The sequence below is a fragment of the Malurus melanocephalus genome, unplaced genomic scaffold (assembly GCF_030028575.1).
Source record: "Malurus melanocephalus ecotype Western Australia unplaced genomic scaffold, MMel_1.1 scaffold_35, whole genome shotgun sequence".
NCBI classification, from domain to species: Eukaryota; Metazoa; Chordata; class Aves; order Passeriformes; family Maluridae; genus Malurus; species Malurus melanocephalus.
This window is the reverse complement of record NW_026623267.1, coordinates 1,233,815-1,246,338: the sequence shown is the minus strand read 5'-3', so window position 1 is coordinate 1,246,338 and position 12,524 is coordinate 1,233,815. Positions and strand designations below refer to the sequence as shown.

Below are 12,524 nucleotides of genomic sequence, written 5' to 3'. Positions count from 1 at the left end.
TAATTAAACCACATCCCCTGCACCTTATCTTTCTTCCTGTATTTCCAGAAAATACAGCCATAGGTATTTTCTGTTTGCCAGCTGGTCGACTGCTTCAGAATTTGCTCCTCTCAACTAAGTATCCTAACCAGCTGTTTATTTTATTCTTTTTTACATTCTATTATGCCCACTGGAAGAATTTCAGTAAAAAAAAAAGGAAAAGGGCATCTCCACACCTATGTTGATCATCGCTGATCATTTACTATTCTGCTAATTTTTAGGAGGAAAAGCCCCACAAGAGCAAACCAAAACTCAGATCTGCAGCAGAGAATTCACATACATGTTCAAAGTCTTAGTTTTGCTGTCAACTCAATGAAGTTGGATGCAGTTCAGGTTTCCCTACTCTGTAACTCTCCTAAGAACAAAAGCACTGAAGCACCAAGATCAGCTGTCTGCGAGGTTAAGTAACAGCAAGGGCTGAAGGGCAAAAAGTGRCAATGAGGAACAAGCATCATATCAATTCTCCCAGATTATTAAATATTATCTCAAGATCTTTACTTACAAGTATTGGCTTTGCACTCAACATCATTCAATGGATTTTTATTCCATTTTTTGGACAGTTTTGGACAGTGTTTAGAAACAGCTCCCTGCAGAGAGTTCCACAGTCTAACCACCCAGCTGACATCTTTTTGTTTTCTAAACCTGCCAGTGGCTCATCTCAGCCAAAACATCCTGGTTCTTGTCCCAGGAGAGATGCAATATTTTTCCATATCTTTTATTATTTCAAAAAGTCTGTCATATAATCTTGATTTGCCTTTGTTCTCTCCTGAAGCATACAGAAAAACTGGAGTGTTCCTTTTAACAGAAGCTGATTTATTCCTTTGCCAATCTTCTCTGAAAATTTTCCACTTCTTGAAAATTAATTTTTATATGGAGATTAGAAATACTGCAACTTTTTTTCACTATTGCCCATGTTTTTTCTCTTGTGCAACAAAATTCTTGGTACAAAATCCAAGCCTCTGGATTCCATTTAGTGATTTTGTGGCTAGGATTATATGCTGTATTGCCCCAAATATCTGAATCTTTCTTCCCACCTACCCATTTGTGCCAAGAGACCCAGTCTAGATAAAAGCAATTTCATATTCTTGTGGAAACATGAAGTGTTCCCACAGTTCAAACTGCTGCCTTCATTTTATTAGCCCTTCTTTCAGCTACTGGTGTGTCCATAATAAATTAAAAATTTAAACAATTCTGTAGTGCTTCTGGCCTCTGATTTGTTTCTCTTTACAACTAGAGAATAAGCATTTGGATTTCCTGAATGGCTTGCAATAAAAGCAGATTCTGCTCCTTCCTGCAATATGTTGTTTTATTRTACATCAGTGCACATTTCCTGGTGCTAACAGGCTCTGTTATGGAGAAGATGACAGTGATCATCCACTTACTGTCTTAATTTCTTTAACAAATCAGTCAAAATCCAAATATTTTSTATCCATACAGTGTTTTGTTACTAGCAAAGGGCAGAAAAAGATGACTAAAATAGAATGTGCTTTCTAAAACTATCTATCGATCCATACCATGGCATATGTTTTAAAATGTTTCTTTTTTTTTTTTCCCAGAATGCTGGAGTTTATTGGAATAGCCATCTCTAGATAAACAGAAAAATTTCTAAACCACCTGTATCCCTCTCAGAGGTTTCCACCAACTTAGATCAAATCCACATACAGAAATTTGGAGTGACTCAAATTATAAGGAAATGATAAAGTTAATTTCCAAAAAACGCTAACACAATAGCTCCTTGTCAATGCTCAAAGTATTGATTACCTGTAATCTGGCAGGTACTCATTTTTCMTCCATGCTATGACAGAAGAATAAAKAATATCACATATGTTGGCTTCATGCCCTTGTTACACTATCATACTCCATTGCTATTTCTACTAACAATCATTTATCACAGTGATTAACAAAATCCTGACTGCATCTTCAGCTTCTGCATTGTGGTTACAGAAYCTGTGCTAATTTAAAGCCATGAGTACACTGTTCTTTTCAGATAACACTATCATTACACAAAATTGGAAAAAAACCCCGAAATTTCTTATATTAAAAAAGTAGAAAAAKCCTTTGCTGTGAAGGAAAGCCTGAAAGTTTACCCAACCCTTGTTTAATTGTCCACTTCAAGAATCTCAAAAAACCCCAAAAACTCAACAAAGCTCTTCTATGAAACCTGTCTGGATTCTTCCTGGTGAAAATATCCCAAGACCAGATCACTCACTCYTGATTTATTGGGGTGCTGAGCAATAACCACAGGTAATCCTGGCCTTCACCACCAACTTTAGGATACCAATTTTTACTGGTAATCTGTAAGTTGCTACCATGCAATTTTAAATAACTAAATACCATTCAGTTCCACTTGGAGAATATTCATAGGTGTCTATTTCCAGGATCATTAAGTGTTATCAGAAAGAAATGGTTGAGAGCAATACATCTGCCCACTGCAAGCATGCCTTCCATGTATTTTTCCTCTTTTCTTTGATGTAGAAAGAGAGATGGGAAAATTGCAAAAGTGATGAAAAGCTAAAATAAACAAATATGTAATAAATGTGTAGATAAAATAACAAGCATCTTAGAAAGACTATTCTTAATAGGCCAAATAAACATCASACCTTCCAAAGTGATAATCAGTTTTATGTCACTGGACATTTCACTTTAACTGAATGGGTAATCTTCAACTGAAAAAATGTCCAGTGCCTTTGAAAAAAAAAAAACTTCATGCCAAGTCCATTACTCTTCCTACATTGCAGTCAAATGTGTGAATTTGTTTATATACAGACAGGCTTTAATTTTTAATGGATTTTAACTTTCAGCTATGCAGAACACTTACTAAATTATAAAAAAATGTTTCTGATTAAAAGGTAAATGCTGTATTGCTACAGTTTTATCTTCTTTTTGACCCTCTATCCTACTTTGAATACCTATTGCCTTTTGTAACAGGCCCCACATTTTCACTCCATTTAACTATACACACCTACACACTAACAGTAATAAAATATGCACAATGAAAACTTTATAAAATGCCACAATATTGCATTTTTGTTTCAAATAATGTCAACTTCTAAACTTCTCTCGTTTCTCTAAACAAATCAAAGGTTACCTCTGCATTTAGGTTGTCTGCAAGGCTTTCAAGAAACTGGCTCTCAATTGGGTTCTGCTGCGTAAGAAGAGTCAGGTAATGACTGAGTTTATCATGGGTTGTAATAATGACGCCTTCTCCGAATTTGTCAAACTGAGGCCGTCCAGCTCGACCAAATATCTGCATGACATCTAAAATTCCAAGGTCAACAAAGGAGCCTCTTTTTGCAGCATATATTTGTGTTCCCTGGTTGAGGAAAAGTTAATAAAAATTAACATAAATACACATGAATATAATCCTGATGAGCTGAATACTGAAATTAGGCAAATATAGCATGATTTCAGAAGTGTACTTTAACTAATCCTTTCATAATCTTTGATATATTTAAATCTTTACTATACAAACTAGACTCMCACTGGAGAGAATCAGTTTAATGAGATATAAATAACATTTCAAGTCAATCAGATATTTCCCCTCCAGGCCCAAAACTCATAAGAGATCTTGCTGCCTATACCTCTTTACAGGTTTCTTTTAAGAYAGATAACCCCTTGCAGAGAGGGAARCTCTTACCTTAATAACAACAGCATGAGCAGGCAGATTGACACCCCAAGCAAGTGTAGCTGTACAAACCAAGACTTTGATATGTCCRTTAGAAAACAAGTTCTCCACCAAACTTCTGTCTTGCCTCAGCATTCCTGCGTGATGAATGCTAAATCCATCTGGAAACAGCTCTCGTAACTGCTTATTTCTGGATCTCTGTACCTAGAACGGACAAGAATAAAAATTAAATTAACTTCTAATTACTGAACAAGAAGTATTAAAAAATGGGGGAAAAAAATGAATATTATTATGAATTGTAAGAAAGAAACGCTTTGTATTAATGATGGAATTCCCATCAATGCCATTTTGTGATGGTTTTCTATAAATTAAYTTTTCTATACTTATTTTCCAAAGAATACACTTAATTGTTTTAAAGATTGTAAGAAGTTTMATCTTTGTACAAAAGTACAGTTTCACTTAAATGGAGATTCAAGTTAACCAACTTGAACTAACACTGAAAATGAGAACTGACATCACTTTTCCTTGAAAGAAACTCTTTCAGACTGTGCAGGCAGCTTGGACAGGCTTGGGGCATCAGGCCACACACTTAACATCAAGGAAGGGATGCCCTTCCCCACCACCAGTGCATTGATGCATCACAGCCTGAATCAATAAATTCATAGTATGGAATCAAACTGTCTCTCTACCCCTCATTCTTCCTTTCCCATCTCAGATCTCAGTCTGCAAAATCTCCACTCTCCTGCAGGGTATGGGGTCTGTGAACATGACTTCTACATGCTGGCTTTATCATGCTTCGCCCAGACTGAACACTAAGTTATGAAAAACCAACATACTTCCCTGATTTWCCACCTGCCTCTTCAACATTCCTACCTGCTGCACTACCTGCCTTCCAAAATCAATTGCTGCTAAATATGGCACCAAAAGGTTTGTGGTAATGATGACTTTAATCTTTCTCTAAACCATATTTCTTTATCTTTGTCCACAGAGAATCTCTACTTTTCCATAAGCCACCCAAAGGTTAAATAGCATTTGACTCTCACTGTATTTTCAGCCTTTCATATTATACTGAATTAATTCTAGATAAAATCAGTTTATTATTGTTGTTCTTGTTGATGTTATCGTATCTTCACATTTACCATTTTCTGACATGCAGCCACTGAAAAGTTGATTTATGGGATACAGAGTGGGTAAAGCAAAGCAAAACATGGTTCACAGTACTGGCAAACTGCCAAACATGAACAATAAATCTCTGCAAACACAGAAATAAATAGGGAGATGGGAATGCAATTATAAAGGAGGACATGAAAAGAAAAATATTGTAGGAAAAACACATTTCTCAGTTTCTCAATTATCCAGCTTCTCAATATCTGATCTTTCCTGCTTTAGCAGTAATTATTTACTATTCATTTAAAGGAAATCAAACTCGGCTTTTAAACTACACATGACTTTTTGGCAAATTTAATTAACTGCTGTAGTGCTTAAAAATGAATAAATAATAAATTGATAAAGTGGCCCTGCAGTTCATGAAGCTTATTCTTCATGAGCTAACAAATGGAAACAAATATTTCATAAAGAGCACAGATGCACCAAGGTTTGCATTTATTGATTGTCAACAACAAAACACACAAAAGATTGTGGAAAATACACTTCAGCTGCAAACCTGAGAACAAATGTGACACAGAAATTTGGATTAATTATATTTGAAACTTGGTGCAAGCATTTAATGATGAATTAGCTTTCTTCTTAAATAAGTGATTAAACAACCACCAAAAATTTCAATTTATAATAGAACTTTTTGTATTGGTATCACATGCCTATTTTATATGTATTGAAGTATCTACTTTTCAAAAAGCACAATTATTCAATATAAAAAACATTACATTTCAAATATTTATAATCTTAGCTAAAAAGGCAGAATCTTGCTCTCAAATCACCACAATTTGAAAATTGCATACCTTTRTAACTTGATTGCTTATGTTGTTTAATTTATTGAAAGACAGGGCAATATACGAATGGAAATAAGAACAGTAAAATTGTGTACTATATACAGAAAAAAAACTGTTTATGGTTTTGGAAGTACAATTTCATCAATTTAAGAAAAAAGAAGTTGTGAATACAGTAAAARGGAAGAGGAAGGAGAAGGGCTTGTGACAGAAAATGTATTAAGATATGGCTAATCTGACTGTTATTCAAGTACTTACAAGCTTAAGCTTAATCAACTGTTTAAAAATATGTAGATACACCTAAATGTATCCATTTGGTTGCATTTAGAAAAAAATAACCCATAGTTCTAAAATCTACCATACATCCTAAAACAACATCATTGAAATATTTCATATATACAGGTTAATTTACCAAATCTGTTAATTTATTGATTCTATCAAGTGTTAGACTTCCAGGCAACACAGTTACCAGGTTAGAAATACATGAAACAGATTTTTTTTCAAGATGGAAGATGATGATTTTTTAAATGAAAAAAAAAATCACACCTCACTTTTGACATAGGAAAAAAAAGCAAATGCTGAGGAAATAAAATTGCTAATTATTCTGAATGATTCTAGTAACTGCACACAAATTGAATTATTTTCTTTCTATAAATTACAAAAATAAAAGGCAAGTTAGCTCAAGAACAATGATATAGTCCAATTTTATGAAGTCCCACTTGTGAAAATAAAATATAAAAAAAATTCCCATATCTTAGTGATAGTTTGAAAGATTGCTCACACAATTTATCATTTAGTAGCAGCATATTTGCAAACAAACGTTTTAAAGTCTTGCGACAGTGAAGTCCATGGCTATTGTATTTAATCTGGATTTTAATGGTTGCAGAGACAACAAAACCAAGAACTACTAAACAAAGGAAGTGAATCTGTAAAAAGTTATACTGCTTCCACCTTGTTCTATTGYGGAATAATAGTAAAAGGTTTTGCTTAAAATTAATACAAAATGTTACTAAGTGCCTCAGGTGTATGGAGAAGTTGTTATTATGAGGTATAGCACTGGTCTCCTGATTAGAATTGATTTTCTTTCCCCTCCCTTATTGCTCAAGAGGGCTGCCGATTTATGACCTTTGCTTACATGTGTGTGTGCATCTAAAATAGTATGTGTTAAATAAATTCCCAGTTTAGCTTGCTGCCACCTGTATTTCTCCTTTAAATGTCTTGAATTTCATGCCATTCTTGATTAAGACACATTAAAAATGTCACAATTAGACATAGAAAAATGTCCTGCTTAATTTTAATGAGAAATTATGCATACATAGCAGGAAAAAAAATAATCCAAATTTTCTACTCAAAACCTATAGAATATAACATCCTTCCTTACCCTTTTCTTGCATCTGGTATCACAAAGKTATCAYTATTCATAAGARCTATAAGCTGCATGCTTTTTGAAAYAYTCATATGGTGAACTAATGAATATATTTTTAATAGGCCTATAGATACCTTTTTTCTTATTTTATATAAAAAGCAAAWAAAAAAGAGCAATAAAACTTGAYTATGAGAAGCAGCTGCCAATAAATCCCTTCTTSAAAAGTGAAACATGAATTTATGGTTTGTTTTTCTTTAATCTCCAGTTGTTACACTCACCTAGGACAAGCAAAGAAGATCACCACTACTTACTAAGATAATTTTTTTTCTTTCTGTAGATTACTAATTTTTCTTTTCTGCTTCCTCATTWTAAGACATTGCTCAAAATTCTGAATTTAGGTTTGTTTTTTTTCCATGAATAACACAGGTTTTAACTCATCTATTATCTTTCAATAACAGAAATGGCAYAGGCTATTCTAGCATTTTTCTCACGATCTCCTTACTATAGCAAACTTCATGCTCGTGACCATATGACTCAATCATTGTAATTTCCTTTCTGCAGAGTTCACAACAGGGCAGCACTTGTAGTTTGTTCAGAATGCACCATTATATTTGTTCACTGGTTTGAGCAATTCTGAGCAATTTATTCCCATCCTCCATTCCCTGCACTGTCCTGACACCCTGCAAAGTAGCAGCTCTTAATTTTGAGGCCTCATTAGCCTCACTTGATGAGTGTCGGTGCTCAGACAGCACAGACATCACAGACACCTACACCAAACAAAGTCAGGGATCTTTTGCTGCAGCCTTGAAGGAACTGAAGTTGTAATTTAGTATTACTACTGTGTGATGAATACAGTTCAAGTATATCCAAAGTAACTATTCTGTAACTTTGCTGAAGGCATCTGAAAATTCATAGGTTGACCTTCTAAATTGTTTWAAGTCCCAACAAGACAAAAGCATCCTCTGCCTCATTCATTTTATTAACATTGCTGAATCTGCTCTGCTGGTTCATTTAAAGGATACTGTCATTCAAAATTTAAAATTTTAAAATTTAAAATTTCAGGGTAGGATGGGAAAAGCATTCATCTACTCTAGAAGTAAAGGTCATCTGACAGAAGCAGGACAAACAAAGGACAGTTGAAGAGTCCATGCATATTCCTGTTCCATAAATATAAAAAAAGACTAGGTAAGAGAGATACAGAAAGAAATTATCAAAAGATTGCATAATCATCCAGCAATTTTGCTCTTCAGAATTTATTGCATGCATGTTGCATATTAATCTATCTATATATGTAAAAGTTTTATTCTTTTATTTCCATCTGCTCTTTCTAAGGAGAGAGACCAAAACTTGGATAGTGTAAATAAAACTGTAAAAAGGTTGGTTTTTTTTTTTTTTAATATGAATTCAAAACACAGTAATTTTTTTGTTACAGGGTAAAAACATGAAACTCCTTAAAATGCAGTTAGAGAAGTATACGAAATCTGCACAAAATTCTAAACCATGAAAGATAAGCAGTAACACAACCTGACAGTTTATGACAACTATACAGAGAAATACAGATGGGAGTCTAAAGGGAGAAAAAAGGTATGCATTTGAGTTACAATGATTTTACTTGAGGACTGTCCTTTTATGAATTACAAGTGCTATTTTTCTTATTCCACTTGTATTGTCTGCATGATAATTAAGCTATCAGCAGATGTTTCTAGGACAAGGATAAAGTAGTATTTTATGGGGCAGCAGTAAGATTTTCTTGCTCTTTCCTGGGAACAGCAGAATTAGCTTCACTGACTGCTCACCCTCCAGCTGAGTCCTGCGAAGAGTCAAAAGACTACCCAGAGTTTTCCTCATCAAGATGACACTCATGACCTAGCAGATATTTCTGGAGGGATGCAGGCTGCCCAATATGCTATTCTGCTTAATGAGTATGCGTGGTCATTCTCTACATCTTCACTTTTATAATGTATCCAGCTATTCACTTTGTATAGCTATCCTGAAGTAGTATCTCTGTTCAACACTTACTTTTTACTGGGATATAATTAGTTGGTACCTGGCAAGACATTATTTGAAGATGATAATTCTAGCAAACAAATGTGAATCAGTTTGAACTTCTTCTGGAAGAGTCAATAATCTAATTGTCTCCCTCTGGCGATATAAGTTCACTACATTAAAGTTAGAATTTTTTAAACCTATGAGTTACTGTCTGATCAATTTACTGATATCACCTCAGTAACTTCTGCAAAGTGCTCTAAAAACACCTCTGWAGGAGAGAGGAAGGAGAGTAGTGGGACTGCTCCAATCAGAATTGTTAAAAAAATTCCTATAAATTACACTTTTTTTTCTCTTTTTGATTCACAAAGGAAGGAGGAGTATGGCAGAATTTCTGGCACATTTTTTCTATTGCTCTGGCCATACCACTGATCCTAACCTATTCATTGCAAAAGGTTGTGCTTCATCCAGTTGGAACCTTGGAAGTTGATTACTACCAGTTAAAGAAAGGATTGGTATGGTGTCCAGAAATGTCTTGCCTTCTCAGTGCATTCTTTTTGCAGTACACTGTTACATCATAGCAGCCCCATCTTTTTTTTTTTTTTTTTTTTTTTCTTTTTAATTGGAAAAGTTACATGGTACATAGAGAATGAAATATTCTGTGGGAAAAGGAGGAACAGCAATCAGATTAAAAACCTTGAGCAAGCAGTAAACATTTAATGTAATCTTTGATTCTTCAGATCTATAATCTATAATGCATAAGACAGAAGTGTTTACAGACCTCACTGATCAGAGAAGCGATGGAAATGTAGTGAAATGTTTAAAATGTTGYATTTCTGAGCCAGCCAGACAAGCCAAGAATGAAAAATACATGAATAGAAGTCTGACCATGCACAAATGATGGCTTTGAAACAAGACACTGGGGATATGGACACAGTTTTACTTAATGCCCAGCAAAAAAGGGCTATAAAGTGAAAAAAAAAAAAAAAAGAATTATTTGTATAGACAATATGCTACCTCAGTCTGAGCCACAATTTTATAATGTGGACCTAAGTAACCTAACATTTCACTTCAAGYCAAACTCCAGTGCTGTCTTAAAAGTGAATGAATTACTGATTTGCAGATGAAAGTGCTTAAGAACTTAGAAAGAAAAATAGATCCAGCAGTAGGTTTAGACAGAAAGGAAATGTTCATTAWAATCACCCAGTTTAAGAATCACCTCTCAATGAAAATAACAATATTTTTCATATACTGTGGAAAGAAAGATAAGCATATTTCTCTTTTGTATAGCAAGTGAAATAAACATTATACAGAGACTTTTTTGTACTGCTTCAGCATGATGAAAATCTGGACTTCACAGTGAAYGCCAATCTGTGACTAAACAATCTCAAATTTTATTAAGACAAGTGTCAAAACATTTCAGTTTAAAAACAACATGAAAATGCACATCAATTAAGACTGAATTAATTGTGTAACATCACAATTTTAAATTTTATGCAAAATCATTTTAGTCACAATCTTATTTTCTTTCTCATCAATTTCAAATTCAACCACCCTCTCTCTGGAAATAGATATATTGAAACACGTAAAATACAAGGTATCTATTTGTCTCCAGCCTTTGAGGCACTAAGTCCTGTTGTCATATTTGTTAACCACATGGAGTAGACAGATGAAAAAAACATCAATCTTGGTCTGTTTTACTGACAGAAGAAGTTTTCAATATGGTATTATAAAACTAGCAAGCAGAGAAGACATTCAGCATGGAAAGAAATTGATAAAGAGAGAACTTGATRACATGCAAGGATGAATTTTTACTGGTTTCACTTTGAATACTGACAATCTCCTGAGACMTAGTTAAACCTTTCTTTGCTGTGCTTAACTGTGCAAAGATTTCAATGTTTCTGCTTCAATAGGAAACTGATACTGCAGAAACTGATACTGCATGGTGTCTACAAAAATATTTGTTATATGTGAGAACACCTCCTTTGCTTTGTAATCCTCAAAAYTGCCACTCTGCTCAGCCATGAAAACACTAAATGTATTTTTAGCCAGAAACAATGAAAGCAGAAAGTCTTTTAAAGCTCTTTCCAATCCTACTGCAGCTTACTTAATACATATCATAATGATTTTTAGTGGAAGTCCTCCTTGAAGGCTATACTGACTGAGACATTATTAACCCTGTAAGAAAAATATGTAGTGAACATTTGSTGTATTTTTCATTTCAAAATTAAACCACGAATGTCCACTAAACTTCACAGCTATGCAAAGTGACAGTCAGAGGATTGTCCAGAAGAATGGAATTTTTCTTACATTTCTTATGGGTAATTGGGAATGTACAGTATGAATTAATAGTTTATATGGTTTTCAAACAAATTTCAAACAATCATTACGTATGACCATGAAAAGCTGAAGCTTATCTTAAATGAGGAAAGTAATTCTAAGAGAGGTGAACACTAAGTATTAAATGCCTTTTCATTTGGTAACATGGCTTGGTTTCTTCACTTTTCTAACTTCTGCCCTACACAGCATGGAAAATAAGCATAACAATACTAAAAAGACATGATAAAAAAACCCAGAAGTTAATAAAAGTAGTAGATAATCCTAAACTAAAAAATATCAAAATTATATTTGTTACTCATTAAGTAACTTGAAATATGTAACTTTAACTTAAACAAGAAAAAAGCATAAACAAACTGGAATATCAGACATCTGCAGCACCCAAGCATTTTTCACTGATAAGTGTGCAACAGGAAGACCCATAAGAAAATTCACGATGTAATTAGCATCACATACAGATTTTTTTTTATTGGTGTTCTAAAATTAAACATGTCTCAGAACTAAAGACATTTTATTCCCTGTGCYTTTGCTATTACAGAAGAATTTCATGGATTCCTTAGTAACCTTTGTCGCTCAGGGCTGCCAAATGTCAAATCTCACAAGATGAGCACTATTCAGAAAAAACTTGTTTTCTAAATCTACAGTTCTTTAAGCATTTACATAACCTAGCACATATACCTCCCACCCAAGGCTGATATTGTGAGCAAAGGAATACTTAATTTTCTTGTTCAAGTAATTTTATAACACATTTACAGAGATTTGAGAAAAAAAATATTGCATTGAAGTTAATTCATTCCTCTGCTTTGGGGTTTGAAACAAGATTGGAAATCCTCCACAAAACTGAGGAGCTTGCTATTGTTAAGCTATTGTAATTCATATACTAAATTTTATTTTAAAGCAGGATATACAATTTCTTCATCAAGCTAACTTCARTATCTTACATAGCAGGTAAATCTCCAAGGAAATAAAAGAAAATATCTCACCTAGCAAACATACCACGGAGACTAAATTACCTGGTATGGGAAGAGGTGAGGAGATTGTTACTTTCTCACCAYGGTACATAGCAGCCCAAAACAGGTGAGAGGAGAGCTGCTGTGCTGATTGCTTGCACAGTCCCTCTCCAAYCCTCATTAATTTCCATTTTTCACACTCTGTTTACTTATCTTGCATACATTAGTGCTAATGACTGTTCAAAAGCATCAGATGCCGCACTACGAGCTTCATT

At 34.0% G+C, this 12,524-nt stretch overlaps 1 protein-coding gene across 1 annotated transcript in view; it reads right to left on the bottom strand.

Annotated features, from left to right (window-relative positions):
* The window catches only part of ASCC3 (activating signal cointegrator 1 complex subunit 3), a 232,247-nt gene that overhangs the window by 94,741 nt on the left and 124,982 nt on the right, over nt 1-12,524 (bottom strand). The window contains exons 14-15 of the mRNA XM_057364088.1: nt 3,677-3,868; nt 3,128-3,352 (exon numbers count right to left, since the gene is read on the bottom strand). Coding sequence (XP_057220071.1) covers nt 3,128-3,352; nt 3,677-3,868 — 417 coding nt within the window. The remainder of the gene's footprint in view (nt 1-3,127; nt 3,353-3,676; nt 3,869-12,524) is intronic.